General features: G+C 41.7%; 1 protein-coding gene across 10 annotated transcripts in view; it reads left to right on the forward strand.

The window, feature by feature from the left end:
* The window catches only part of ANKS1B (ankyrin repeat and sterile alpha motif domain containing 1B), a gene marked incomplete at its 5' end in the record, with an annotated part of 1,134,786 nt that overhangs the window by 1,052,198 nt on the left and 54,691 nt on the right, over window positions 1-27,897 (forward strand). For 3 of the 10 annotated variants that reach the window (XM_080810753.1, XM_080810758.1, XM_080810754.1), the window contains 3 exons: window positions 825-1,004; window positions 19,582-19,656; window positions 26,033-26,161. In XM_080810753.1, coding sequence (XP_080666879.1) covers window positions 825-1,004; window positions 19,582-19,656; window positions 26,033-26,161 — 384 coding nt within the window. The remainder of the gene's footprint in view (window positions 1-824; window positions 1,005-19,581; window positions 19,657-26,032; window positions 26,162-27,897) is intronic. The other 7 variants (XM_080810755.1, XM_080810756.1, XM_080810757.1 and 4 more) reach the window with 3 other exon arrangements.

Consider the following 27,897-nt stretch of genomic DNA (forward strand, 5'->3'; position numbering starts at 1 on the left):
GTAAACATCCTAAAATGCCTCTTTAGATGAGCAACTCCACCAACTTATTCTGCTCTCTTTCCTTCCCCTCCTGAACCTCTCCCTCTGGCTCCCTGGAAGAAATTTAGGAGAACAACAAACAGACTAAAGACAGAGATTTCCCCAGAAAAAGTGCAGGATCTTAATCTGTCACAGGAGGCCCAGAACATCTGGGGGAGAAGTGGCCTGGAGACCCAGCACAATCCAACCCTCCTCTGACTTGCAGACACTCGAGCCCAGCCTTCTGCCGCCCCTTGTCTGCCTTCTGCCCGGTTTCCCTCAGCTTGAGTCATCTTTGCCGTTGACACGCATCCTCTGTCATTATATGCATTGCTCTGCAGTCTGCGTGTGACATGCTGTGTCTCCATGCTGTGTCCTCTTCCCTGCCCCATTGCCACACCACCCTCTGATGGAGAATCAAGACCCGTTAGGTCCCATCGGGGCTCTCTGTTCATGTGTCTACCACAGTGAGGACACTCTGTCCGCATGAAAACATAGCACACACGATATCGTCAGGGGTGCCCAACGTACGTGTGCCTTCTCTCCTGAACTCCTCCGTAGCACTGGGTGCAAGAAAACAGAGCCTGATTGAGTATCCTTTAAACTTTTGACCTAAAATACTTAGGGGGGAAAATGTTGCCTAGATCACGCCATTAAAAAAATGGCGGAACGTCATCCATGTCTCGGCAGTTGATTCAGAAATGACTCCCCACCCCTGCAATTTGTCTTGTCAGTGTTTCACAATTGTGAAAGCAAAGGTGAGCCACAAGAACATGGTATTTATTTCATGATGTATTTCCATTCAGGATCCCAGTGGTAATCACACTCCTCCTCAGTTGTCTCCATCACTTAGCCAAAGCACTTACACCACTGGTGGCTCCCTAGACGTTCCTCACATTATCATGCAGGGCGATGCAAGGAGGAGAAGAAATGAAAACTACTTTGATGATATTCCCCGATCAAAACTGGAGAGGCAGATGGCCCAGGTAAGGTGTTATAAGCCTCTGTGATGTTTTTGCCTTTCCCCCATATCAAGTAATGCATTCTAATATTGAACACTGGCTTACGGTGAGCGGATGCCTGTTGTCCACCCAGCCGGAATTTTACCATTTTATGCTATGGCTTTCATTCCTTACTTGCTTGAACCAGACCGAAACAGACCTTCCTGGGAATGGAATGTACACACAGACCCTTGCTCTCCATTCTTATGGGAGAAATTGTCTGATCTCATTGCACCCAGAAAGTCTTTGGGCCAGAGAGAGTCATACCATGTAAGAATCGAATCATAATGAAAATGAATAATAAAAATCTGGGTTATAAAATGTAAATAGGTTAGATGACAGAGCAGAAGTTGGAGGGAAGTATTAGCTCTTCGTGATGTTGTTAATTTCCTTCCAAGATAACATGCTTGTACAGAATAGTACCGTCTCTATATTGTCACCTTGAGGAGTTGAAGGTGATGATGCTGCCTGACACAAAGAACCGAAAAAAGAAACCTTTCCTGTTTGGACCTTTCCAGGGTTTTGGTAGAGATGTCCGTGTCTAGCCTGCCCTCAGATTACTGCTCAGAAACTTGAGTCAGCCATAACCAGACAGCAGAGCTGTTCTTAACGTGTATTCAGAGGGGCAACTAGCTCTAGAGTTTCTCTGAGAATTCAAGATTTGGATTTGTTGACAACAACTGGCAGAATCAGCTCTTTTCATCCTCCTCCTAGGTTCGGACCGGTGTGTTAAGAGGCTTCTCTCTGCCTCCCACACCTAAGATGAGAATCTTGAGGTGAAAATTCGACTGTAATTGCTTTGCTTTGCTTGTTAAATATTTTTCTCAACTGTTTGGTGAGATTCTGTTTTGAAAAGCCTTTGGTAAACATTCTGTGCTGCCGCTCATGAAAGAAAAATGTGGAGAGAATGTTCTGGAAACCATGGCTATTCTGCCTGCAAATGCCCTGGAGAGAGAGGGTCTGGTATATTGCAACTCCTTTCGGCTCTCTCAATATTGAATTGTTCTCTGGGCTCTTTGTGCAGGGAATGGCAATGTTAGGATTACGGACAATCTTTTATTGAAGGGAGATGAAAATGTACGAGATACAAGAAATGAATAATTTTCCCTTTATCTCTTGTTAAGTATTAGCTTTTAATCCTTATTTCTGTTTTCACTGATGTTCTTTTAAAGAATCTGAAAGCTTTTTCTCCAAGTTGTTCAGATATTTCCTGCTGCTTGTTAGTATTTGTGGGTCACATATCTGGTTAAATTTCTCTAATGACAGCATTTCAGAGACATGGTTTGATTTAACTTTGAGCCATGTGGTCTTTATGTATTAGTACAAACTGGGTCTTATCTGAACCTTTCCCTTCCCTGGGTGAAGGAGGATCCTTCGTTAAAGACCATTAGCTACTGTTGACTCTGCCAACCTCAAAAACAGAATCACCTATCCGAGATCCTCATATAATCTGTGAAATTTCTGCACATAGTACAGTTTTTTTCAAAGAGGAACTTAATTCCCCTTCTGCCTGCGTGTGAACACTCAGGTAATCTCGCACGATTGTTCCCTTAACTTTCTCTTCTTCGGGAGGTTCGTAAGCTAGGGCCGGTGTGGCATAGCCCAGATGTCTTTCCTGTCACTCCAGTCAGAAGGCCTCCCTTTGAGGAGTGGTCTCACCCTCGAGAAAGTTGAATGAACTTGTATCTGGCCAGGTGAGAGAGGTCCAGAAACAGAAAGAGGCTGAGATAAGTGGGTGGATGGACGCTGTGAGCCATGGAGGGTCTGTGTCTTTTCCTCTCATGTACTCTGCAGTGATGGAATGACTGGTGTAGACATAGGCCACAGTCAGCAGCCAGGAGCACAGTAGACCTTTCTGAAATCCTGCCCTTAAATACAGCACTTTGGCTGCAGAGAAAATAGGAGATGGCACTGCAGGAACCTGATCCATTAGAAAAAAGGATTCTGAGATCGCCACTCTTTCGGTCGTGTTAATTGCAGTTTTTTATTTGTTTCTCTTGAGGACGTTTCCTAGTCTAGAAATGCCAAAAATCGTGGAGAAATGAATGTGTACCTTTTAAAAATTAGTTTCAAATCTTTAACCTGTCAAAATACGAAATACTCAGTGATTTTGTTGTTGAACGGTTTTATTTAAGTACTTTTCTACCACTCAGCCGCTCAACTAATGCTTTTTCTTATCCTCCCTTTTCTGGTCACCTGCTATAATGATTTTTTAAATCCTTTTGCTTTTTTAACAACCTGTCCTATCCACACTAGACCACATTCTTCCCCGAGGTTGTCCTTAGCCAATAACGTTGAGTCTTCCTAAAGATTTGAATTAGAAATTAAAATTTCAGTAACCAAGGAGCTAGTTACACCTCCTTCCAACCAGGAGCTCGGTTCCTGCGGTTCCTCCCTGGAGACTTTCTCCCAAGGGGCTTACGTAGCATGGGTAAGGCTTGCCTTGCCTGTCTTTTTCCCACCGAACAGTAGAAGTTCATCTTCAGGCTTTCTTACTTAAAGGAAGGGAAAATGCAATTAAGAGAAAATCACCAGGCCAGATCCACGTTCCAAGAAACCCCTCTACTCCAAATAGCAGAGGCCCCACCAGAGCAGTCTGGAATTCTAGTCATAGGCCAGAAACCTTAAGTTCTTGGCGGTGGCAGTATTTTAGAGGAATGTTGCCTTCTTAAGGTCTGCTCAATAAATGTGTGGAAGCACTTTCCTTCACTTGGAAAAACCAATGCTTTAAGTTAAATTGAGGTGAATCCAGCCAGTGTCCCCTCCACTATTAAATTTGTTCATTGGCAAATGATTTTCAAAGGTAACACTAGGGTGATGTTTAATTACTTGTGTTCAACTTGAACCAATATGAAAAACTAGCTTGGAATACAAAAGATTTTAACTATTGTGACTATTGTTTGCTTTTATTCTGATAGAAGCAATATTCTGGCATCAAATCATGTTAAAGAAATATGTGAGAGACAGAGTTGAGTTCATTACTAAGAACGTTTTTTAACCCACTGAACGTAATGATATAATCACACCTAAACAATGGGTTTCCATCATGCTGAAAACATTGTTTTCTAGCCTACAGTTCTAAATTGGACTCATTAGCTCAGAAGCTCCACGGTGCTCCCACATTGCCATAGCTCTAATAAATGAATGTCACACTCACATTTGTATAATAACAACTCAGAGCTTTTAAATTTTCAAGTGCTTTCACATCTGTTGTCTCCTTTTAGTACAAACGATCTATCCCACACAACTACTCATGTGCGTGTTGCACGCGGCAGATGAGCTGCTCAGTCCGAGTTCTGTAGAGATGAAAAAGCAAGCGAAAATACAGAAAATAGATCAGAAGGGAGACAACTATTTCCAGTATTTAGGGCCGACTCACAATCTTTGGAAATTTTCCTGAGTGTTATTTAGAAGTCAGAATACTCTTAGGTACCCAGGTGGCTCCATCAGTTAAGTGTCTGCCTTTGGCTGAGGTTATGATCCCAGGATCCTGGGATCGAGTCCTGCATTGGGCTCCTTGCTCAGCGGGGAGCCTGCTTCCCCCTCTGCCTCTGCCATGCTCTCTCTCTCTCTCTCTTTTTTTCTCATAAATAAATAAATTAAATATTTTAAAAAAGAATACCCTTAAAATGAATAATAAAGGAGAGTAATGGAGCTAATAAAGTTTAGGGACCATATTCTCCAAAGTTACAGAGAAAGGAAAAAGAGTTTCCAGATATGAAACTTATCACCATTTATAGAAGGCCTTCATTTACAAAAAATACTCAGGGAAAAATGAAACCTGCTTCTGTTTTCACAAAATAAAAGGGTCTCCTAAGTAGTAAGAGAAATGCAAGTCTTTGCACAAATTTTAGCTTGATATTAATGAGGAAAATCCACAGCGTAGAACTTCTTGTGTTTGGAAGGCTCTCATCTAAAAAGAATATCAGTATTGGGGGACAGTTACCTTATCTGATGCACACAAACCCGAGAAATAGATATTATCCACATTTTGAAGACAAGGAGGCTGGGAAACCACATGACTTGCGTGGTCCGGGTCACACAAGCAGAAAGAAATCAAATCAGAACTTGCCTAGAGGATTATGTAAGTCACTGTGAAGGCTTTGTGTGCATTGCTCCTCGGTCAGTAGAAAGTTGATTCAGCCGGAAGTCTAATGTTTCTTGATCCAGGCAGTACTACTTAATAAGTACAAGTGATTCGTTACTTCTTTATTTGAAAGCATTTTACATATTATATGAGTTCTACAAAGATCTGTTCTTTTGATACTGTTAAAAGAGGAGAAATGGGAACGGGACCAGATAGAAGCCCTGCCCTGGAAGTCCATGTGCTTTATCTTACCTAATCCTCACCACGGAGCATCGTGCACTCAAGCAAGCCCAGGGCCGTAAGGGGTTTGCCTCCTGGCTAGTGTATGGCAGAGCCGGGACTCACGCTCCGCCTACCTGACTATAGCCTGGTTTCTCTATGGCTCCTAATACCCTGTGGTGTGTCTTAAATGATATAAATATTTTTACGTGGTGTAAAACATTTTAATAAAAGTTCAACAAATATAGATTTCCCCTGTGCTAAAATAGATTACACCTGTGTAGGCACAGCAACCAGAACAAGGATAAAATCACTAGTAGTTTAGTGGACACGTACTGAATCAGCTTTTTTATGTATCACCATAAATGCACAACCATAACGGTTATTTGTTGAGCCCTTTAGTGCAGACCCCTCTGCACATTTTGGTAGAACTCTGCCCTTCCCCCATGTTTGCGAAAGCTTCGCCCAGAGGTATGGAGCTTATGGTGCATCCAGAGAAGTCCTTTGTTTTCTGCAGCCAGTGGACGCTGTTTCCTTAGCAGCTTCTTCCGTTGGAGTTCTGATTTGGTTTCTTTCTGGCTGTGCGACCTGTACCAAGTCATGTGGTTTCTCTGAACGTCAGCTTTGTTTAAAATGTGGAGAGAGCCTGCCTCTGGGATTTGTGTGTATCAGATAAGGTGATGCATGTGAAAGCATAACCTAACCTGTAAGACACTGTGTTAGTACATAGATGATATGACTCTCACTTAAGGTATATATCACCTGTCAGTCCCTAATTCAATCCTGGGGTTCATCATGGGACCGGTGAATGCCAAAGATATTAGAAAAGTAAGTGCTCACTCAGATGGTTGTAGCATTCTGTATAGACCGTCTTTTTGTTCCAGTATTATCCATGCTTTGAATACATATGGACGCTGGAATTGGAATTTTGCTTCTTATTATTTTAGTTGCATAAATTTAAAGGCTGCCGGGAAGCCTCTCTCGTGATGGCAAAGGGAGCCTGTGCAGTGATCACAAAGCCAGGAGAGGCAGAGGATAGGTGGAATAGGTCTCTACCAGTTCAGGCTACAAAAGTATGTAGAACTCCTTAGTCCCCATTACCTGTTTAACCCATCCCCTCACTCCCCTCTCCTTGCCAGGAGCATCAGGAGATGGATGGACACGTCCAATCACTGCATTGCACACCTGAAACTAATATGTTAACTAGGGGGAATTTAAATAAAAACTTTTTTTTTTTAAAGTATGTAGCAAACTAAGAGTAATGGCATGTTATTACTATTTTAACATGGTCAGGTAAAACATTAAGTGAGAAAGAGGGACTACTTTTTCCTTAAGTGAAATTTACAACTTGCTTGAATTATACAGCCCACAAAATTGGCTAGAGAGGCATGGCTATCCCAAGCCGTGAGGCAAATGCTTAGCCATCTTTGGCAAGAAAGAAGATGGTAATTTATTCTTTCATATTTCCCCTGGGAGAGAAAGTCTTGTTCGTAGAAATTTTACCCACTGCTCTGGCATTATGGGAGTTTATAGAATCAGCCTTCAGAAAATAGCACAACTGTGCTCAAGGAACAGCATTTTACAGAAGCGATTTTTCGCCCCCAGCTTACAAGGTTTCTTGTTACTGTGTTAACATCAGATTTTTAAAAAATGCTCGTAAGTTAATGGCTAGTTTTTAGTTTAGACCGTTATTGCCTAGCCACTACTCAGAAAGACTCAGCCTGGCCATGACTTCAAAAGTTTCTTCCATGAAGGTCTAAAGAGCGACTCCTAATACTCAAGCGCAGACAGATAATATAAAACCAAAAAAGAAGGTTCAGAATAAACTCAGTAAGCTTTTCCGTCAGGAGCTTCCGATCTGACAGCTTGTCGGGCTGACAAGCTGACACACCAGTTTCAGAGATAACTTGGGATGTTGATGAGAACTGTGCCCCGATTCAAGCCAAGAGCTCTGGACCACCAGCCATCGGTTCCCAAAGGCATTGCACCAAGCAGAAGTGGGAAACGTCGCTTTCATAGTTGGAATTTAAACCTGATGTGTGTACACTTTGTTCATTAATGTGGACGGTTAATTGCCTCCTCTCAAAATATACACTGCTCTCTCCCTGTGACAACTTTGCAGAGGGAAATTCCAGTGTGATTAAGTGTCTTTTGGGAATCTTTGAAGTGTCACTATCTATCCTGTGCATCGGGTTTAAAAAAAAAAAAAATCATGGGAAGAAGTAGGAGAATCACTCAGAGGGATTCCTTTTTAGGTTTTGATGCTCATCTTACGAGTCTGGATTCTTTCATTCTCTGTCAAGTCCATCAGTGAGGCAAATGAGACGACCAGGAGTTTGTTCTGACACATGCCAGTCAGACCTAAACACCTCCATCGATTTTTGCTGGAGAAGCTTTGATGTCTCCAGTTTCCCTCAGTGTCCTGGTACTTAACCAAAGTGAATGTTCCCCATTAAAAACAGACCATGGATTAAAAAAAAAAAAAGTCAGTATAAAACATCCTGTTTTCAACTGAATAAATAAGAAATCTGACACTATACGAAAGCCCTATTTCGGTGGAATTGACCTTGTGATATTTAGGCTTGCTGACAGTGAGTAGCTTATTCACAAAGAGGCCTACCAGGCTATTTTTCCACTTGTTAAATCTTTGGAATGTTTCTCATTATATTCAGTCCAGTTCTTGGGCCCGCAGGTCAGAGTTTTGGTTGTTGTAATCTGACCTTGATAAATTTTCAAGGGTAGGAGAATTCTCTTATTCCCCTTCTCCCTCTTCCTTTTCTTTTTCAAATGTTAAAAAAAGGGAGGGGGTTCATGTCTAGAGGAAATAGGGCTGATTATGCCGTCCTCTCTCAGTTAATCCCATTCGTAGATGACTGAAATAATCTACCAGTAGGGACTCTTCTAGATACATGCAAGTAACAAAAATCCACCTCAGGGTGTCTGAAGTTAAAAAGGGCATGTGTTTGAGTCATTTCACTGCGAAGTTCAGGTGGGCCTGGGTCCAGGTGCTCCTGTGATGTCTTGCTCTTTGGCTCTTCACGTCCCAGCTCTGCTCCCCTCTGGGTTGGCTCTTCTCCCAAACAGACTTTCTCTATTATGAGGGAGTTTCAAATCCAATTTCTACTTAACTTGAAACCATAAGAAAGAGGCCTTATTTTTCCAAGAGTTCCCCCTAAAAAGTCCCAAGATTGAGTCCCATTTGTTCAGATCAGTCTGTTTTGGATCACTTATCTGTCCAGAGCGAATTACAAAGGAGGTTGTGCGTGTACTGTGTAGTGTGTAGTGTGTGTGTGTGTGTGTGCGCACGCGTGTGTGCACGCACGCGCGTGCCATATGATTAGCCAGGCACAGGTCATGTGCCTGAATGGGGTTTTAGCTCCCTCCTGGTGCACCACACAGATTGAAGGGTGGGAAGGGAGCCCCTCCCAGGGCCCGTCAGAGTGCCATGACCAGGGATGGGAATGCAGCAGAAATAGCAAAAGTGGGCCCCTAAACAAATCCACTCTAACACTCTGAGAATGTCTAATAGAAAATTGTCATATCACATGAGTACTGATTTCAGTAGTTCATATTTATAATTCGATGAGCTTTTTTAAAATACCGAACCTGAAGCCATGAGATCAGGGTTAAGAATCCCATCTCTGGTATCTCTTACCTCTATAAACTTGAGCAAGCCTTTTTAGCCATTCAGAATCTTAGTTTTCTCTTCCTAAAATGAATTCAATGCCCACCTCACATTATTTTTTGTGAGGCACAAGTAAAGGAGTAGTTGTCAAAGTTATTTTACAAATTCTAAAGCTATATGTTTGAGTTGTTTTATCAGAAAGTATCATTATTTTGAGAAAACTTCTACAGTATGCTTTTTCAACTAACAACTGGGAATAAATGTACTGTGGAATAAAGCTCATAATACCTAACTGTGTTTTGCAAAAATACTTGTATTTTCCAGCTCCTGAGCCCAAACTGATATCTCTCCACTGGTATGGAAACAATAGTTCTTAGGAGTTCGAATACTCCAAGAAGTTTCTATCTGTGTCATAACCCAGTTAACACTGGAGCTCTTTGGAAAGGATTTATGGATGATACCCTTATTTAAATACTTTCAAATACTTGATGAGTTAGCATACATCAAATTCTATCATTATCTTTTATATTTAAACTTTTTTTCCTCTTACAGTGAAGTGTATGTTGGCTATGTAGTAGCAAGACCTGACTCTTCCTTCATCATTTTAAAATTCCTTATACTGAGCACTCTGTAAATACTTCAACAAGTATTTACAGATTACTTTACACAAGTTTATAGGCACCACAAAGTCATAGTTTTCTAGGATCCTCAGATTAGACACAAATTGGGATGGTATCAAATCTTTTGGAAGAACTATCTGGAACAACCCCTGCCTAGTAGATCTGGTAAGTTAACTGAATACCATTATTGTCAGAGGCAGTAATGATTCATACAACTTATAATAAACTTATAATGTATAATTAATACAACTCCCAAAGCATGGAGAGTTTATGTTGCTTACCCAAGGCCACACAGATTGTAAGAAGTAGAGGCAGGATTTAGACCCAGGCAGTCAAGCTTCCCACCTGAGTTTTGACCACTGTGTTGATAAACACCTGCACTGTCTCTCTCCAAACTGAGTCTCAGCAGACACGACACATTCTGTAAGTTCTAGAACCCCAAATGTCTCTAGTGCGATGTTTTGAGTCCTGTGACAGATTCTATTAATACTGTCTAACGTTTTAGGAAAATGCAAGATTAGTAGAGAATTGAACCTCCAAGATAGCATGGATAAACTTTGTCAAGAAAATCCTTCGCTCTTGACATCCGTTTTCTTATTCTTTACGAATCAGGAGTAGCAAACAATTGCTTCATGTAAACAATTATGAAATGGCGCGACCCCTTTTCTATAGGGGTTTCCAATGAGGTTTGAATACAGCTTCACAAAGATTTGCAGTAACGTGTGTTAATGACTAGAAGATTCTTCTGTGCTTCTGCTAAAGAAAAGCAGAGAATCTTGGGATGGGAACGGGCTGGAAAATATATCTAGTCCTGTGACATAATGCAGGACTGTTCCTAATACATCCCAAATGGACAGCTACAAGTTTCTGCCTACCCTCGTCCCTGGGAAGGTGACCCTGACTTTGTGAAACAGTCCCATCGCTCTGGAAAAATTCTGGTAGAACTTCTGCCTTACGTTGAATTGAAATAAGCCTTCCTATAACTATTACATACTTAGCTTAGAAAAATTGAAGAATAAATCTGCTCCCTTTTGCTGAGAACAGTTCTTTAAGACTAAAGAGAATTTGATGTCTTCCCCTTACTCTGTTCATCATACGTGGCTCCTTCCCAATATCATTCTGAGAAGTGGGATGTGGACCCCACAGCATCCCGAATCCCCAGCTCTGGGCACATATGCTTTATTGATGTTCATGCTTGACCTCAGTAACATCTGTTAACTCCTACTGAGCTTTTCTTCATGAAAATGTCCCAGCTTTTTTTTTTTTTTTTAAATATTTTATTTATTTATTTGTCAGAGAGAGGGAGAGAGAGCGAGTGAGCAAAGGCAGACAGAGTGGCAGGCAGAGGCAGAGGGAGAAGCGGGCTCCTTGCTGAGCAAGGAGCCCGATGTGGGACTCGATCCCAGGACGCTGGGATCATGACCTGAGCCGAAGGCAGCTGCTTAACCAACTGAGCCACCCAGGCGTCCCGAAAATGTCCCAGCTTTTACCAATGGCCATGAGCCATGCCTCCAACCTCAGCCCTCAGCCTTGGGGTGTATGTGTGTGTGTGTGTGTGTGTGTGTGTGTGTGTCTGTGTCTGTGTGTGTGTCTGTGTGTCTGTGTCTGTGTCTGTGTTTAACCTTAATGCAGGATTTTACATTTACATTATTCCTTTCCAGAATAAAGTTTTATCCAGTTGTTTGCCCAATAACCCTAGGCTATCAATGTCTTGTTAAAGCTTGGCCAACACTCAGTGTATCAGTGATCCTCCCCAACTATGACATGTGCTAATTTAAAACGCTTACTTCAAACAAGCATGCCTTTCAAGTAATTTCCCCAATGCGGTGATTTCAGTGTTGAACAGACAGAACCTAGGAAGAAACTGCAGTCTTCTACCAGAGACCTCTTAGGTCAGCATCATGTAAGATCATCACTCAACTAGACCTCATTTTTCCATATTTTCCACATGAGTAATATGGAGAAGTAGTGGGGTCTCAACATCGGTGAATGAATGGCCTTGTCCAATACCTCTCTTTTGACCAGAGGCAGGAAACAGTGTTGAATGTCTAGCTAAAAAATGGGCTTAAATAAAGAAAACGACAGCTTCAGTTTGCAAGAAAGGAACATAATGTATAAAAAAGATGTTATAGGCAAAGAACAGTATTACTCTGCAAAAGCCGGTTCCTTCGCGGCAATCCATGTTATGATAAAAAAGCTGATCACTGCTTTTCTGAATGAGTTATTAATATTTCTGCTTCTTAGTTGTTCTGAAAAATGCATCAGTAACAGTGGCATCCAAAGTTGGAGGTAGAACCAGTAAAACAGCCGATATTGCAATAAATAGCATGATCCCGATTGACTTCAATTCCCTGCAACATGCAGAGAAACTGGGGAGCTGTACATTACGATCTCGATTGCACAGTGTTCTTTTTTCTCTCTGCTTTCGTTTTTCTGAAGAGATCTCATAAATAATTGTGTATTGTCATTTAGGGCTACAACTGTCATATTAGGGAATGCAGGTTATATATGATCTCTGCAAATGAATAACAGAAATCACCTAGCCTGTACGTTCTTTCCTACTTTGGTAGCTAAGGGCTTATTTTATGTGCTGTCAACACCAGAATCTGTTAACAAGAACGGTAGGGAGGAAGGAGGGAGGGAGGGAGGGAAAGAGAGAAACCTGTAAATTTGGGCAAGCAACAGGAATTTATCATCCAAATCTGTATCATGCCGATGGACTTAGGATGGGACCAAAAGTGGTATTTAGTTCTTCCCACTTTTGCCAGATTGATGAATGCTGATGCCAGCCACAGTGGGTCACCCAGAGAGAACCCAGAGAGAATGGCCTGACATTTCACTTCTAGGGGAAGGTCACGATCATGAAGGTTTGATAGGACTGCTCTTCAGGGAGGTGGAGAAACGATGGGAAACAGCATTTTCTTGAGTCCAGCATTCCCTGCAAAAGAAATCGTGAGCCTGAAATATCTTTTTTTTAAAAGGGTCAGTGGCAAACATATAAATACATAGAAATTTAAACAAAACTCAAAAACCCTGAACTTGAGACATTCGAGTGTAGTTGAAAAGAAGAATCCCGTACAGTTGTTTGAGGGCTGTGTTCGAATCGTAGAGCTCACAGGAGGGGAGCGGAGGGTCATTACTGAATCCATGTCAGGGAGATGGATGTGATCCGGAGGCTGGCCCACGGCCCCTGGGCAACTCAGGAGAAACCAAGGGTTTTGATTTTCTGATTTCCAGGCAATGTTTCCGTTAGTGCCCATGGAAGCCCCATAGGCTGCGGGGCTGTCGCTGCTGGAAGAAAAGATGCAGAGGTGTGGGGTGCATTAATCCTTGCCCCAGTCTCTTTGACTCCGTCTTTTTGACAGATCTCATTTTAGTCTCTGCTCAAGGAGCTGCTGAGTCCACTGGCTGCTGACCGAGCCTTCTTTTGTTAGGGTGCCCTTTCTTCTTTTGCCTTTGAAGCTGTTTTGTTTCACTCTTCAAGTTTGTTTTTGTTTTATTTTAGAAGCGCTGTCATCCAAGAGAAGGCATGGACTTCATTATACCTTTAGCTCTCACCCTGAACCTTTCCTCTTTCTTGTCGGATTCTTTCTGGGCAATTTTCAAACACCCCGAAGTGTGAAAGAATTATGACAAATATAAGGGAGAAACAGAGAAAAAGACAATTTTTTCCAGGGCTAGAGCAAGGCAGAAAATTTCATCTCTGGTAGAATCTGACCAGAGGGCTCTATTCATACACATTTCTTTATTAAACTAGCCTACACAGTGTTGGCAGACTCCTGGAAGGTTTTCAGAACCTAATTGGTGTTGGTGAGTCGATGGAGCTCTTGTCAGCTTGCTCCATTCCAAGACACACCATGAGCCTCATCAGCCTCTGAATCCCAGTTTACTGCTGGTCCTGATCGTGGAAAAGGGATTGTGTTCATAACAATGTGCATTCCCTAGACAGTCACTTTGTGACCCACACCTTGTGCTCAAAAGTTGCAGTAACTATCTTGGAATCATGTCATGGTGCCAGGTAGACAGATTCCTATACTCTAAACTTTTTTGAATGTTCAATTTCTGCTTGAAAGAATAATCCTTTTACAATGTGGAAAGTATAGACTGAATTTGGACGTAATATGCCAGATGCTCAGGGAAGGCTTCTCTGAGAAGGTGACATTGGAGTAGATCCTGCAAGAAATGGGGGAGCTAGTCCCGCAGTAGCTGGAGGAAGAGCATTTCAGGCAGAAGGGGAGACAAATGCAGAGGCTTGAGGCGGGAACGTGCACTGCTGTCCAGAACCAAGTAAGCAAGAAGAGGAGTAGGAGAGGAGGACAGAGAGATGAGGCCAGGGCTGGGTGCTGGCAGATGGAGATGCTCAAAGGCCATCCTCATTAGGACTCTGGATCTTCCTGTGAGTTCAACGGAGCAGAGCGCCATGATGCAGCTTTCATTTCAAACAGATCCTGTTGGCTGTTGTATTGAGAAAAAGCACTAACGGGATGAGGATGAAAGCAACAAGACCAGTTTGCAAGCTAATGGAATAATCCAAATGAGAAAGGGTAGTGGCTTGGACGAGGCAGTGATAGGAGGGTGAGAAGACTTTAGAAGTAGATTCCACAGGATTTGGTGCTAGACTGGATGAGAAATGTGAGTAAAAGGATATGGCTCCAACTGGAAGAAGGGGGTTGCTGTTTGCTGAGACAAGGCTTATGGGGTAAACAGGAGCTCGGTTTGGGCATTTACTTTACGGTTAAGATGCCTGTTAATCATCAAAGTAGAGCAGCATCAGGAGGACAGCTGGGTATCCGAGTGTGGAGCTCAGGGGAGAGGTCTAGACTGGAGATGCGAATGTGAGAGTCAGGACTGGGTAACACCACCTAGTGTAGCCAGAGAAGGCAAAGGATCAAGAACTGATGCTCCAGGGATGGGAAGATGACCACTTATAGAAACCAGCAAAGGAGGCCAAGAAATGGAAGGAGTGATCAAGTGTCAGATGTCAAGGAAAATGAAGTGTCAGATTTGGCAGAGTGGGGGGTATAGAGAAAAACGGTTTTTGTAGAATGGGCTCAAGTGAGGACAGGAAAAGGGAACATGGAGAAAACACAGACACCTCTTGGGGCATTTTACTTCTTAAAGAAGAACAGAAATTGAGTAGGAGCTCAAGAAGGATATTGGGTCAAGGGAAGGAGTCTGTTTGCTTTTACTAGAAGATGTTACAGCACTGTTTGAGAATGCTCCAGTAAAGAGGGGGAAATGGATCAGTAAGAAGAGAGAATATGTCATAAACTACTGGATTGCTACCAGTTGAGTAGACAAAAAGCCTTCCTTCAGGAAGAAAACCTTGAAGATAAGTACTACACTTTACATTTTGTCATTAGATGGAATGCAGATGTGTTGTATTTTCTGAACTAAATTCCTGGTAACCTGAGGTACATGATGGTGACAAGAATGAGACATGTGTTATATTTTAAGAAAACATTTCCAGAGTCAGTAGAAACATAACATAATATGCCTTTGCTTCATCAAAGAAATCCACATTCAATTATTGACTATATCTCAGTTCTAAGACTACTGTATCTTTCCTTAACCCCCATTTATTTGGATTTCATGGTAATTCAGGTTCAGGTAAACTAAGTTGGCCTGAGAAATAAGCAAATGAAACTTGCAGAGGGATGTTTAACATCCTTTTATAGAATTGTTTCCAAGCTCAGTACAAGTAGGCCTTTAAAGCATAGGTATACTAATTACAAATATTCCTTCTCCCTTCAACAAAGTGAGAAACACTTTGTCAGCCTTTATCAGGAAAAATGAGAACCATTCTAACAAGAACTCTTCAAGGTTCATTTCTGGTGCATTCACCAGAAATGTGTCAGCAGTGATGTCATTGACTAAAAAAGCCCAAGTGGCAAGAAGCACGAACCAACTACAAATGATAATGAATAGTAGTAATTAATGTTCCAGTCCTGCTTTACTCTTTGTCAAGAAACTCTGAGCACATTCTACGGTTCCAGTGATTCAGTAAACATGCTTGACGGCCTTCCGCGTTCTAGGTGCTAGAAATTTAGCTGTGAAAAAGCTCCCTCTCTCATGCAGCTTACCATGAGCTGCAGAACAACCTGGCAAAATAAGTAGGTCAAGTACTATTATTATTCTTTACAGATGAAGACACTCTAAAGCTCAATTAAAACTTAGATTTAAATCACTGCTGTTCTAGGAATATGGGTTCCCAGTGAAATCTTATCACCAATTTTTTCTTTCCCAGAACCGTTCAGAACTCAGCACTTCAATACAAGTTGTACTGTGAAATATTATCTTCATAAATATAATGAAAATCTGTGATGGAAACTCTTTTGCATTAAAAAAAAAGCCTCATTTCAAAACTCAGTCTAATAACCATGTGTCTAGAAGAAGAAACATTTTATCTTATGAGGAAGCCAGTTACAGCTAATCCACCTAGAGTAACTGCTCTTTGAGCCTGATAAATTATTTACTGCCAACAGAATTACTGTGGTATCTGAAATGCATCAGCATTTTCTTCAGTGACCTCTACAACTAAGACACACTCAACTGCCTTTTTTTTCCAACTCTTTTTTAAAAATCTGACTTTTTACCCTTTGCATTGAGTCAGTTAATTGTTGGAACTTACAGAAGTTTTACTTTTTTCTAAGTTTAAGACGTAGCTCATAAGTGAAAATAATTATTATAACATTTTTCAAATGTATATAAGCCACATACAAACTCTGCTCAGTGTATGTGACCAGAGGTAGAGTTTTTTTCTTCATTGAGAAAAATTTTATGTGAATTAAAAAAAAAACAACTAAGTGATGCATGAGACCCTCACTTCCCTCCTTAAATCTCTGGTAACTTTCTCTGACTGTTGGAAGATAATACTCGTGTAATAAGACAGTAAGTGGGAAATTTCCTGTAGGAACTAAGTACTAAACATTCTCAAGAGAAAGTTGCCCATAATGGAGACAGCTACCCTGTTCATGACTGACCAGGAGGTGGTGAACCCAGTCACCGTCAGCTGCATGTGTGAATAGGCAAAAGATTGGTGTTGGGGAAGGACAGAGACCTAAGCCACTGAGGAGAGGGCACAGGAGGAGAGAGGTGTCCCTATGCACTCAGAACCTAGTGGGAAGAGGTCTAAGAGGAAGGCTCATGCAGAGTGGGGGAACCTTCCAGAAGAGGAAACTGGCATCTCATTCCACAGTCGGGGACTTCTGATAGGCAGATGTACCAACCTGAGCTGAAGGAGAGAGAACTGGAGCGTCATGTCCTGGCAGAGAGGGGAGTGGTCACAGAGCAGTCTGCCCTGCACGACCAGGCCATATGTTTGTGTGATGCGGGTGGGCGCGCCAGGAGGAGGCTGGGTTATACCCTCTTTCCTGTGTCCTATCCAGCGGGTGAGCATGGGCACTAGGAGGGCTGAGTAGAGTTTGGAAGAAGTCAAGCTGGAGACATATTTTTCACATCAGGAATCGTGCAGGGGGGACCCCATCTCCTTTCCCAGAAGAGGCCTTCAAAGATCTTACACAGAAACACAGTAGAACCTGTGTAGGACAGGATGATTGCACCTGCTACAGGAGGACATCGGAGGCCATATTAGCATTATTCTGAGAAGCAGTACAAGCCGTCAGAGAATTCAGCCATAGCTGAATAAAAGAGGCCCTTGTCCTTCTCCAGTACTCCCCTCCCCAACAAAGGGCATGAAGGAGGTAGAGGTTGGGGTGGGGGGTGTCCACAATTGACCATATCACCCCACTCCTCCCTACTCCTAGTGGAAGAAGGAAGGAGAGGACCAAGTACAAATCAAGCCTCCATAGGTTTTTTAAGTCTTAAGCCTGATCTGTGGTGAGGGAAAGCAAGGTCTAAATCAGGTGATATTGGGTTTGTTTGTTTTTTACAAAATGGATTCTTAGTGACTCAAAGTGACCAGGAAATTATGGGGTCTGCCCCAAATGTCAAGTGGCCTGGTGCCCATCAGGGAGGGGAGACTGGGCTGGCACTCCTTCCCAGCCATCCCAGACTGACATGTTGTGACTCTCCCCTGTGTCACCTGAGCAAGCCACTTCTGAATGTCAGTGTCTTCATCTGTCAAATGACAAGTGGTTCCTGGGTTACTTCTAGCATTGAAAGGTCTGTGGAAGTTGGGGTTCCTAGGTAGCTCAGTCGCTTAAGTGGCCGACTCTTGCTTTTGGCTCAGGTCATGATCTCAGGCTGGTGAGATTGAGACCCACGTTGGGCTCCGCACTCAGTGGGGAATCTGCTTGAGATTTTCTCTCCCTTTCCCGCTGCAACCTCCCCCCTCCCCACTCTCCCTCTCTCTTGTCTCTTTCCCTCTCAGGTGAATAAATACATCTTTTTTTTTTTTTAAAGTCTGTGAAAGTTGTGAAACAATGAGCTCAGAAATGTGGAAGAGAGTACTGAGAAGGTGAGGGGTATCCTCTGCTGCATGCCCATTTGTGCCAGTTAAGATGGTGATCCCACCAAAGCATGGAGTTCCTATATTTAAATCCGATGCCAGCTATTGTAGATGAGGCTGGGGATTTAATGGGCACAAGACTTAACCTGCTAGAGACTGAATTTTTGAAAGGTAGGAAGAGGAAGATTCCCTGTGGGGAGAATACTAGGAAGTCTAGAGAGGGAACTGAGTAGCAGAGCCAGTTTAAGTGGGCAGTGGTTGCATTTGCCTTCGGTCAGACCCCAGGGATCTTATTTCCTTAACGGGATGCCAATTACCTAACAATCTGTCCCCAGCAAGCCATCCAGATGACAGAAGAGATGGAAAGCAAAGATGTCTGGGGCGGGGGTAGGGGGGATGCCACTGTCACCGGACAGAGAGATGTTAAATTTCTGGTGAGCATTTCTGGGAGGGTGAAGGTAGGGATAACATTTAGCCCGGGATAAGTTTCTTTTCCATAATTCATTTGCTGATGCGATTGTTCTTCACCGGGCTTCTAAACCATGTTGTGGTTATGTTCTTATCTCCTTCCGGCATGATCTTTGTACGGCCTACTTGTGAATTCTGGGGATGTTCACAGTGCTTACTGAGTAAGTTTAGGCATGCTGCCATTTTCTGTGATTCAATTTCATGGTGTCTTTTAGAATGATGGAATTCAGGAAAAGAACTCTGTAAAGATCAAGCCAGGAGCCTCTTCGGTTTATTTGGTGGTTTCTGCTGTAACTCCCCAGAGGAGGGCCTAGCTTGGCATTTGGTTCTAAACAAGAAAACATTATTGCTTTTTAATAATTGTTAATTCTTAGCTTGTTAATGGTGTGGTGGAGAGTCAGGATGATGGAGCTGACTCATTGTAGGCTCCCTAGTGCTATTCCCCAAAGTGTCTGCTTCAGTAACAGACCGTGGCTTCCTGACCCCAACCCCTCCCTGCCTAGTATCCTTCCTCCTAGTATCCTGCTCCCCCACCACGCCCCTCCACTGCCAAGTGGCCAACTGTGCTTCCCCCTCTCCCTTGTCAACCGCCCTTGAGAACTCTGGAGGGAGAAGGATCTTCTAGGTTTATTAAATGGAGCAATGACTGAGTCAGGAAAGACATTTTACTGCATTGTTTGCTTTTGGTCATTGAAGATAAGAAAACAAAAATATATATTCTGCTCTAAAGGCTTTTTCCCATCTTTCTTGAACTCCGTGAAAATATTTATCCTCTGAAATGAATTATGTGAAAAGGGAAGGTATTTCCGTTGTCTTTGGCAAATGTAAAACACAATTTGCTTTTTCCAAGATGTGAACTTGCTGGTAATCTCCCTTGATATAAAACTAATGCCTAAATGGTCTTTTTTCTTTCCCAGCCAACCCAAAATGCTTTTAAGCCAAAGAATATGTTGGAAGCCAGTTATTAAACCTGGGCATCCTAAAACATTTTTGAGTGTGTGTGTGTGTGTGTGTGTTTAAGAAATGTGATTCTTTGCTTTTTATTATTTGCCTCCTTCCCTTCCTTGATGCTACCTTGGTAGCTGCCATGTTCTAAATATTGACAAGATGAGATAGTTTTCTGTTTATATCAGCAGTCGTCTGTCTGTGAGATATGGACGAATCAGAACGCTGGATTTCCTTTCTCAGCCATCCATCAGGTTCATAATGTAAGGTTACAAACGGTTATTTTCTTTCCTGAACTTGCACTGTGTAATGTGTTGCAAAGTGTTGTCAGTAGCTGCAGGTACTGTGTCCTGGCAATGCAGACACTCTGTGCTGTCTCACGACTCCTGAGAGCTTGTCTCTGATACCTCATTCACTGTGCCTTGTGACCAGTTGATGTGCAAACATTGTCCTAAAATGAGAAACATACCTGGTTTTTAAAGTCTGCAGTTAAAATCTGTCCCATGTGAGTTTTGGCTTTCATCCCAGGTGTCTGTGTTAACTTGCTTTTACAGGAAGAAGGAAAAGGGTAAATTGATATATAGATATACACACACACGTATATATCACTGTTAGTCTTCCGCATCTCGTACTTCCCCATGTCCATGGGCTAGTCAACCCATTGTGTCCAAAAGTTCTCAAAGGTTCATGTGCTTCAGTTGTGAGAAATATTTGAGTCTGATTTGCATGATATTCTGTATACATTTATGCAAGCGTGGGAATACTTTGGCCAGGAGAGACACTGTTAGAGCTACAAAGTGGTTCTCAGCCTTTTTCCATCGGACAATACTGAATTGATCTTTGGAATGTGTGGGAAATCATGACCCATTTTACTCTGAGCTGCATGATATTCAAATATTCACAGCTTACCTCTGCATACTTTAAAAAAAAAAAAAGCATTTTTGTTTGGGATGTAGACATTTTAACATTTGGTCTTTTCTGTTTTGTATTTTAAAATACAATCTTATTTTCATATCCTATTAAATTTTTCCCATCGGATAGCCTGCTGTCCGAGAGGTTAAGACATTTGGTTGAGAATCACTAAGCAGAGCTCTCGGGGTGGCATGTGCAGGGCCTCCCTTCGGGGTGCCGCGCTAGGCACACCCCTCCCCGTGCATGGGACTTCCGGCTCTTGGGCTCATGGGGTCTGTACGTTGCCTGGTACCGATGCTCCAGTGACCCAGCAGTCCCTCCCGAACCCGTAAATGCTAACCAGTGCTTTTTCGTGTTGAGAAGTGGCCATCTCTGCTCTTTATCATCCAAAGGAACAAATTTAGTATAACCAGCTGCATTTGACCAAACTAGCACTCTTGATTCTGGAAGATTTTCAAAAGACCTGCTGCAGCCTCCTGCTTCCGTGTGTGTGTGTGAATGTTTGTAGGAGGCCCTTCCTTACATTCACATCCAAACCCATGTCTACATATTTATAAGTGTACAGCTCTCGGGAACATTCTTCAAAGCCTCAGAGATAACAGAAAATAAATGTTTTCACCTGTACCTTATGGATGTTTGGGTAGCTCATCTCTGATCGATATTTGTCAGAATTCTTCAAAGTGAAGCCTTCACCTAACAATCGTCACTTAAGATCATTTTCGTTTTTCATTAAGTGTTCTAAAGAAATAGAGAATGTTTGTTAATATTCAGATCTAAATTTATAAGCAGGTAGGTGGAAACAGTTCCTAGTAGAAAAGATTTAAAATCTACTATTTAAAAAAAATCAATTAAATCCTAATTTTAAAAAAATTTCAGAATAATACAAGGCTTGAAAAATATCATACCTTTCTGTTCATGTTAGGAAGCTAAGTCATAAACCTGGCTTTTAATTATTTACTGATATCCTTAGGAAATATTTTTCTCAAGAAGAAAATAAGAATACAGACGATGTTCCCTTCATATGCACAGAGGATAGAGAGTATGTAGTATCTTTAGTTTCCATGTTTGGAGGAGAGAGCTCTGCAATACAGTGTTTTTCCATTAGCCTTATGTATCTGGTGCATTTGAACCAAAAGTCATGCATCTGTAACACCTTTGGAATAAAGCAAAGTTGAAAAGCTGCATTTTAGTCTCCGCCATCCAATAAAAATCTATCTGCAGACTTTTGTGAATTTTTTCCTGGGTCACAACTAAATTCAGTTAATGGTTTTATACTTTTCAGCTGGTGGGATAAAAGACGTTTGATTTAATTACATCATGTTAAGTATGGCCCATCGTAGCCCTTCACACTCCGCCAGACTGTGCACCCCGAGTTGGCAGTTGGTAAATACCTGTTCAACAGAATCAATTTTCCACTTAAAGCTCTAATCTCAAATTGTGTTTTTTCTCTATATTCACAGTTTAATTTTTATTTGAGCTGGAAAGGATACTTCATGATGTCCATTTTCCTTTGTTTCACTGATAATATCCTACAGGAAATACATACATACATACCAAGTAGATGAGGTTTTAAGCCATGACCAAATTCTTAGAATATTGAAATCATTCAATACATGAACATAAAGGAAAGTTTTAAGTATTTTAAGCTCTAAAAAAGTAGCCTGAAGACATTTAGTAAGAGTGTCTTGAATCATTGAATTTCTCTTCTATAATTACTTAAGCCTTTTAAAGAGTACTGCCAGTCAGTAATAGTTTAAAATAGAATTTTACCCCAATCTTTTCCTGTTTTGTTATTCTACTTAAATATAATTGCATCACTGTTCCCTAAGTTTAAATCTACTATTCGTCGAGGGTAAGGTTTGATTATAAACCCTTCTTTGAGGCAAAAGACTTTTTAGGTCTGTTTGATTTTTTTCATATTTAACACGTTTTTTAAAACTGGGCAATTATTAAATTAATTTTGTTAATTTACCTGGAGAATTACTTTTGTTAATTTACCTGAGGAAATACAGGTACCATCTCGATATGAGTGTACTATTTTACAAGACCTAACAATGGGCCTCCCCACTTGAAATTATTGTATAGCTGAGGTAGAAACCCTAATTTGCTTTTTGGTTTCTTTCACTGGTCCCTACCCTGTACCGCCCTACCCGCTTCCTCCATAGTTCGTTCCTGGTGCCGTCCAGTGTCCAGGGCGGACATTATTCTCTCCAATCTTTTTTTCTTTTACTGTCCGTGGACCAGTTGAAGCTATAACCCAAGGCCCAGTCCATACCTCCTGCTGGCAGTCGTGTCCCCAAATCTATCCGTTCTCATAAAGCTAACTCCAGAGGGAAGACTGAACACCTGCAAGTAGTGCCTTATAAATATTCTTTGGTTTAAAGTGAAACACAATCATAATAAGCTGATGAATTTTCAGGAAGCAAGTACGTTTATTTTTTTTTTGTAACTTCAATCTTAAGAACACCGTTTACTTCTTTGAAAATGAACATCTGGGGGCGCCTGAATGGCTCAGTGGGTTAAAGCCTCGCCTTTGGCTCAGGTCATGATCCCAGAGTCCTGGGATCGAGCCCCACTTCGGGCTCTCTGCTCAGCAGGAAGTCTGCTTCTCCCCTCCCCACCCCCGCCTGCCTCTCTGCCTACTTGTGATCTCTGTAAAATGGATAAGTAAAATCTTAAAAAAAAAAAAAAAAAAAAAGAACATCTGGAAATACATAAGACAAAACTCAGTTCTTATTCCGGAAAGATAGATCCAGTCCCTATATAGAGAATTTAAAATATTTGGACCGGAGTAATGTTCAAGGCCACAAAGAACATAAAGGAGGGATTGTATTTCTCTTCCCCATAATTCCCTCCCCTCCCCCATAGCACGTAGGAAGGCCCTGTCAAATCATTCTGAATTCAAAGCAGGTGGCTTGGGATTTCAGGACAAAGTGGAGTCCCAGAGAGCAGATGATGGCCCTGCCTAAACTGAGTTTATTGGATGTGCCACCCGTTTTTCAAGTGGTTATCAAATAAGAGGTCGGGATGATTTCCAGACTGAGGTGCTATGTGCTGGGGCTCATTCTTCCCAAAATGGCTGCTACAACTTACGTGGATGGTGTGAATATTGGGATGAGCATTTGGCTGTAGTTCTGCTTGATGTGTATGGAACTCACATCGAAGTTTAATTATAAAAGTGCCTGAGTTAATTCAGCAACTAAAGAATGAGTTTGCATACGATTTGCATGCTTAATGTACTAACACCTGAAATGTCCCCATAACCCTGGCTGCACCCCACTCCTCCCCACACCCAGCCCTGTTCCCAGCCTTTGCCCCGCAACCCGTGGTACCCCCAGCGCCTGCCATGGCTGTTCAGGCTGTTGTGAGAACTGCCTGTTGAGCTCAGCCAAGAGATACTTCAGCTAAGCTAAGACAGGGCTGAAGTGATGATCTGATGCTTGGTTTCAGTTGTCACCTGGAAAACACAGGATCGAAAGATCTTAACGTCAACCAGCTCCTCCTTTTGTATCATTCCACGGAGTTGCGTGCAAACTTCTGTTGTTCTGTTAACAGTGTTACGCGTGACTTAAATGTACAACACCTGTTTGCTATGTTGTTGTTGCTTTATCGAGGGAGGGGAAGAAGGTGAATGGGGCGGACTAGAGGATTTGCTGGATTTGGGGAGAGCTTTTAATTAAGAACTCCTGGCTGCATGTTTCCAGAGTTTTAACTGTAGGTATTATCACTTAAAGGTTATTACATTCAGCTTCAAAATAGCTTTGAAATCCACATTTTCTACATTTTCAATTTCATACTAGTTTTTTTTTTTTTTTAAGAGCAAATCACAGCCAGTTGAATTAAAGACAGAGAGATGTTGTAGACCAGATGTTTGAAAGAGAAAGAGAAGAAAAGATCGTAATAGGCAGCCAGAGGAAAACTTTCTCCTAAAATTAATTGCAGCCAGTCTTTTTTTTTTTTTTAACAAAATAAAACTTATAAAGAGAAAACTCAAGAATGAGTCAGGGATGGGTCATAAAGACAGAAATGCTAAAGTAATTATTCCAGGTAAAGTCTTAACAATTTCAACAGACAGGAGATAGGAGAACCAAGCCATATGCAAGTAAGTTAGGATCTAGAACCAAACTAACAGAATGGCTTAGACTAGAGGGTCTCTGCCTCAGTGAAAAGGCCTGTGCATTCCTGAGGGGCTCTAGAATTTTCTTTTGGTTTTTCAAAGACAGAAACTTCAGAAAGCAAAGCCTATGCTTAACACTTTCCAGCCTTAGCAGCCACCTCACGTGTCATCTAACATAAGTCCAAACTGCACAGAGAAAATTGAAATGCTAGTCCTCTTCCCCAAAACACACGTCCCGTGTAAGCTATTCCTGGAGACTCACGGTTTTTAACCTGTTGGAGTTTCTGAGCCTTTCAGAGAATTTATTGAAAGCTGTCGACTTTTTTCTCCCCCCAAAACGTACACCTACAAGCAAAATTTTGCGTTCTTATGCTAGATTCCTTGAAAATCCTCCTTAAGAAACCCTACAGTATTAACCCATTTGTTAGTACTTCAGTAGAACTTGGTCTCTGACCAAAGTTTTACTTGGTTTGGGACCTCGTGAGACCTATTTATATCCTTTCAACTCTTGAGAAAGGTAATTCTTTTAATTCTACAACAGCAGCCAGATCCAGGTTAAAAGAGAGTAACTTTGGAAATCTACCTGTTGTCTAGTTTTTGTTAAAGTCCATTTGAGAACAAAGAGCTGAATTTTGAGAGACTGGAATCTTTACCAGGGAAAAGAGTGAGAGAAATCACCCCTATTATAATATCTAAATCAGATCAGAACCTAGAAAAGACCTGCCAACACCAGCCTTTGACTTTATAGATGCTCACGCTAAGCCATTACAGTAATAAAACTAGTTGAAGATAACCTCATGGAAAATGATAGATGGAAGGATGGGATGTCCTTCTGTCTTGGGTCTGTCTTAGTGGGCGTATGCATTATATGATATGCCATGATATGTGCATTTGCTTGTATTTGTGAATTAAGATCCTCAAGTACATACATATGCACATATGACCAAACTTGGCATTTAAATGTTTATTATTCATTTGTGCTTTAGGTTTTCTGAGAAAGGTAGCTGAATACATCCAAGACTGTCACAGTGGCATTTTATCAATACAAGTGAATTCAGATGAGGAAAACTAGTCATCCATTTGTAAATCTTGTGAAATTTTGTTTAGAATCACATTTATATTACCTTTTCTCCAGAGATCTAAAATCATCCCAAGTACATGGTACATGTCATATTTGGAAACTGAAATTCATGAAACTGTGTTTCCTGAATGTAAAAACAATTCAGACTAAAAAGTTCAAATAACCAAGCTTAAAAACAGAAAAGTCTTTCAAAGTTCATATGTTCTTTTTCTGTTGTAACAGAAAATTATGAATTAGTGCATCATTTATGAATATCTCCATGTTTTATTTTAAAATCACCTAGCTTAGGGTGTCCATCTAAAAATGGAATAACTTCTTTCATGCCTCAGAAATTAACTCAGCTTTGGGAAATATGATGCTATCACATATATAAAACCAATAAAAAATAGTAAAAGTATTTCTACACATATAATACACCCAGACGCATTTGCCCATTCTAGCACACATGTGTAAAATGAACTCAGGCTAACTATAGGGAATGAACTTTGCCAACTGCTCATATTACCTCTAGAATAAATGTGATTTTCAGACAGGAGACTGGGGAGAACCTTCCATTACCTTGCGACCTCCAAATGAAGCCACAGCCTCAACTCCAGTTCAGTACTGGCAACACCACCCAGAAAAGCTCATCTTCCAATCGTGTGATTACAAAGCTTTTGTAAGTTACCATCTATTCAGCATTTGGGTACCAGCGGGAATAGAGGGTGTACTTCTGGCTTGTTTACTTTTATATTGGAAATACACCGAAATGGCCATCAATGAAACTCTTAAAATGTTCTCCCCTTCTCTTTTTCTTAAAGTAGCCTTTCCTATACCGAGAATGTCCAAGTAAATAGAGATTAATAATCCCTTTTATTCTTGTAAGCTTAAGGTCTATTTTGCCTTCTTCTTATACAGTTGTATATTGTAAATGAAATATGTTAAAGCACAATCTTAAAATGGAAATGCCTATAAATATAACACATATAGACAGCAACATTCATTGACCAATGATCTCAAAACACTGGGTGTACTACCTGATTTTTTTCATTTGGGTTTTATTACTGGGTCCCTTGTTCTAATAGGAGAGAGAATCAGGCTGAGCTGAGAATTACAAGTAATATGAACAGGTAAATATTGAAAGGATACCATAGGTTTGGGGACAGGTGGTTGTCATGGCTACAGCAGGAAAAGTAAAATCACCTCTTTTAAAAAGAAATGTTTCAGTTAGGGCAGAATTCCCCCATAACTGAAAAGGCAAGGATTTCTCCGAGATCCTTTTTCTTAATTTGATTAAGACGTGGGCATTCTGGTTGTCGCCTAGCAATTTCGGCCTTTTGTTCATTTTATTATCTATACCTCTTTTACTGCCTGCTTATCGTGGAGCATTGGGTTCATTTCAGCAGTAATCTCCCCCAGACTGTGGAACTGAAATGCCTCCTTCCTGCAAAGCTCAAACGCCCCACAAAGCCTTGAGCCTCGGGAGCGCGCCTTGCTGCGGGGCCCTTAGCCACGCCCCCTGCCTTCAAGGCACGCCCCTCTTCGCGTCGGGCAGTGCCTGGTCTGCACGCCCGATTCGCAGTCGGGTTTTTGCCCCGTGCCATGTAAGGAAAATAATGATTTTCATTCGTTTTTGTTTTTTGTTTTTTTAAAGACACATAGAGCCCTTTCGCGCGCTATCTCTCTCTCTCTCTTTTTTTTTTTTTTTTTTTTTGTGGAGGGGGGCAGTTAGGAGATTAGGGAAGGGAAAAATGACAAAAGAAAGAAACCCTATTGAACCTTCTAAAAGTTGGAGAGGAGTCAATGGATGGAAAGGCAAATAGACATTTTGCTACAAACTCTTTGTCGTCCTCCCCCCCCCCCCCCGCCAGCCGGAACTTAGAAAGTGAGTGGCGTTTGGCACCGAGGCAGTATTGGATCAGATCACCTAACAAAAAAGTGATTGGTAATTCCTGGGAGGGGACGTTCTCATCTCTCCTACCCCATTCAGCCCCTCGGTGTCGGTTTGCACCAGGAACTGGGCTCTCCCCCTTTGGAACAACGGAGAGGTCGTTCCCCGTCCCGCAGGCTCCCACCTTGTGCCCATGTCATTCTCAGGTGGATCAAGCACTGGGCGCGCAGCTGTGAACGCTGAGACCCCAAACTGCATCTCCGCCCTAGAGCGGCCTAACGTTAATTACCTACGCAGCCAGCTCAGCCCAAATGGGGTGCATATCGCTTAGCTTCTCAGCTGTCTCATACAACCCTGTAATTACGTGGAGAGTAGCATGATTTATTTTTGCAGACATTGCTGCCTCAAAAAAAAAAAAAAAAAAGGAAAACATTTTTAGATGCCCCCATTTTGCAGTTAAATATGATTTGAAAGATGGCATCTTTAGAAAATGCTGTGGTTTTATTATAAAGAGCAATTTACAG

Source organism: Martes martes, assembly GCF_963455335.1.
Source record: "Martes martes genome assembly, chromosome: 8".
NCBI classification, from domain to species: domain Eukaryota; kingdom Metazoa; phylum Chordata; class Mammalia; order Carnivora; family Mustelidae; genus Martes; species Martes martes.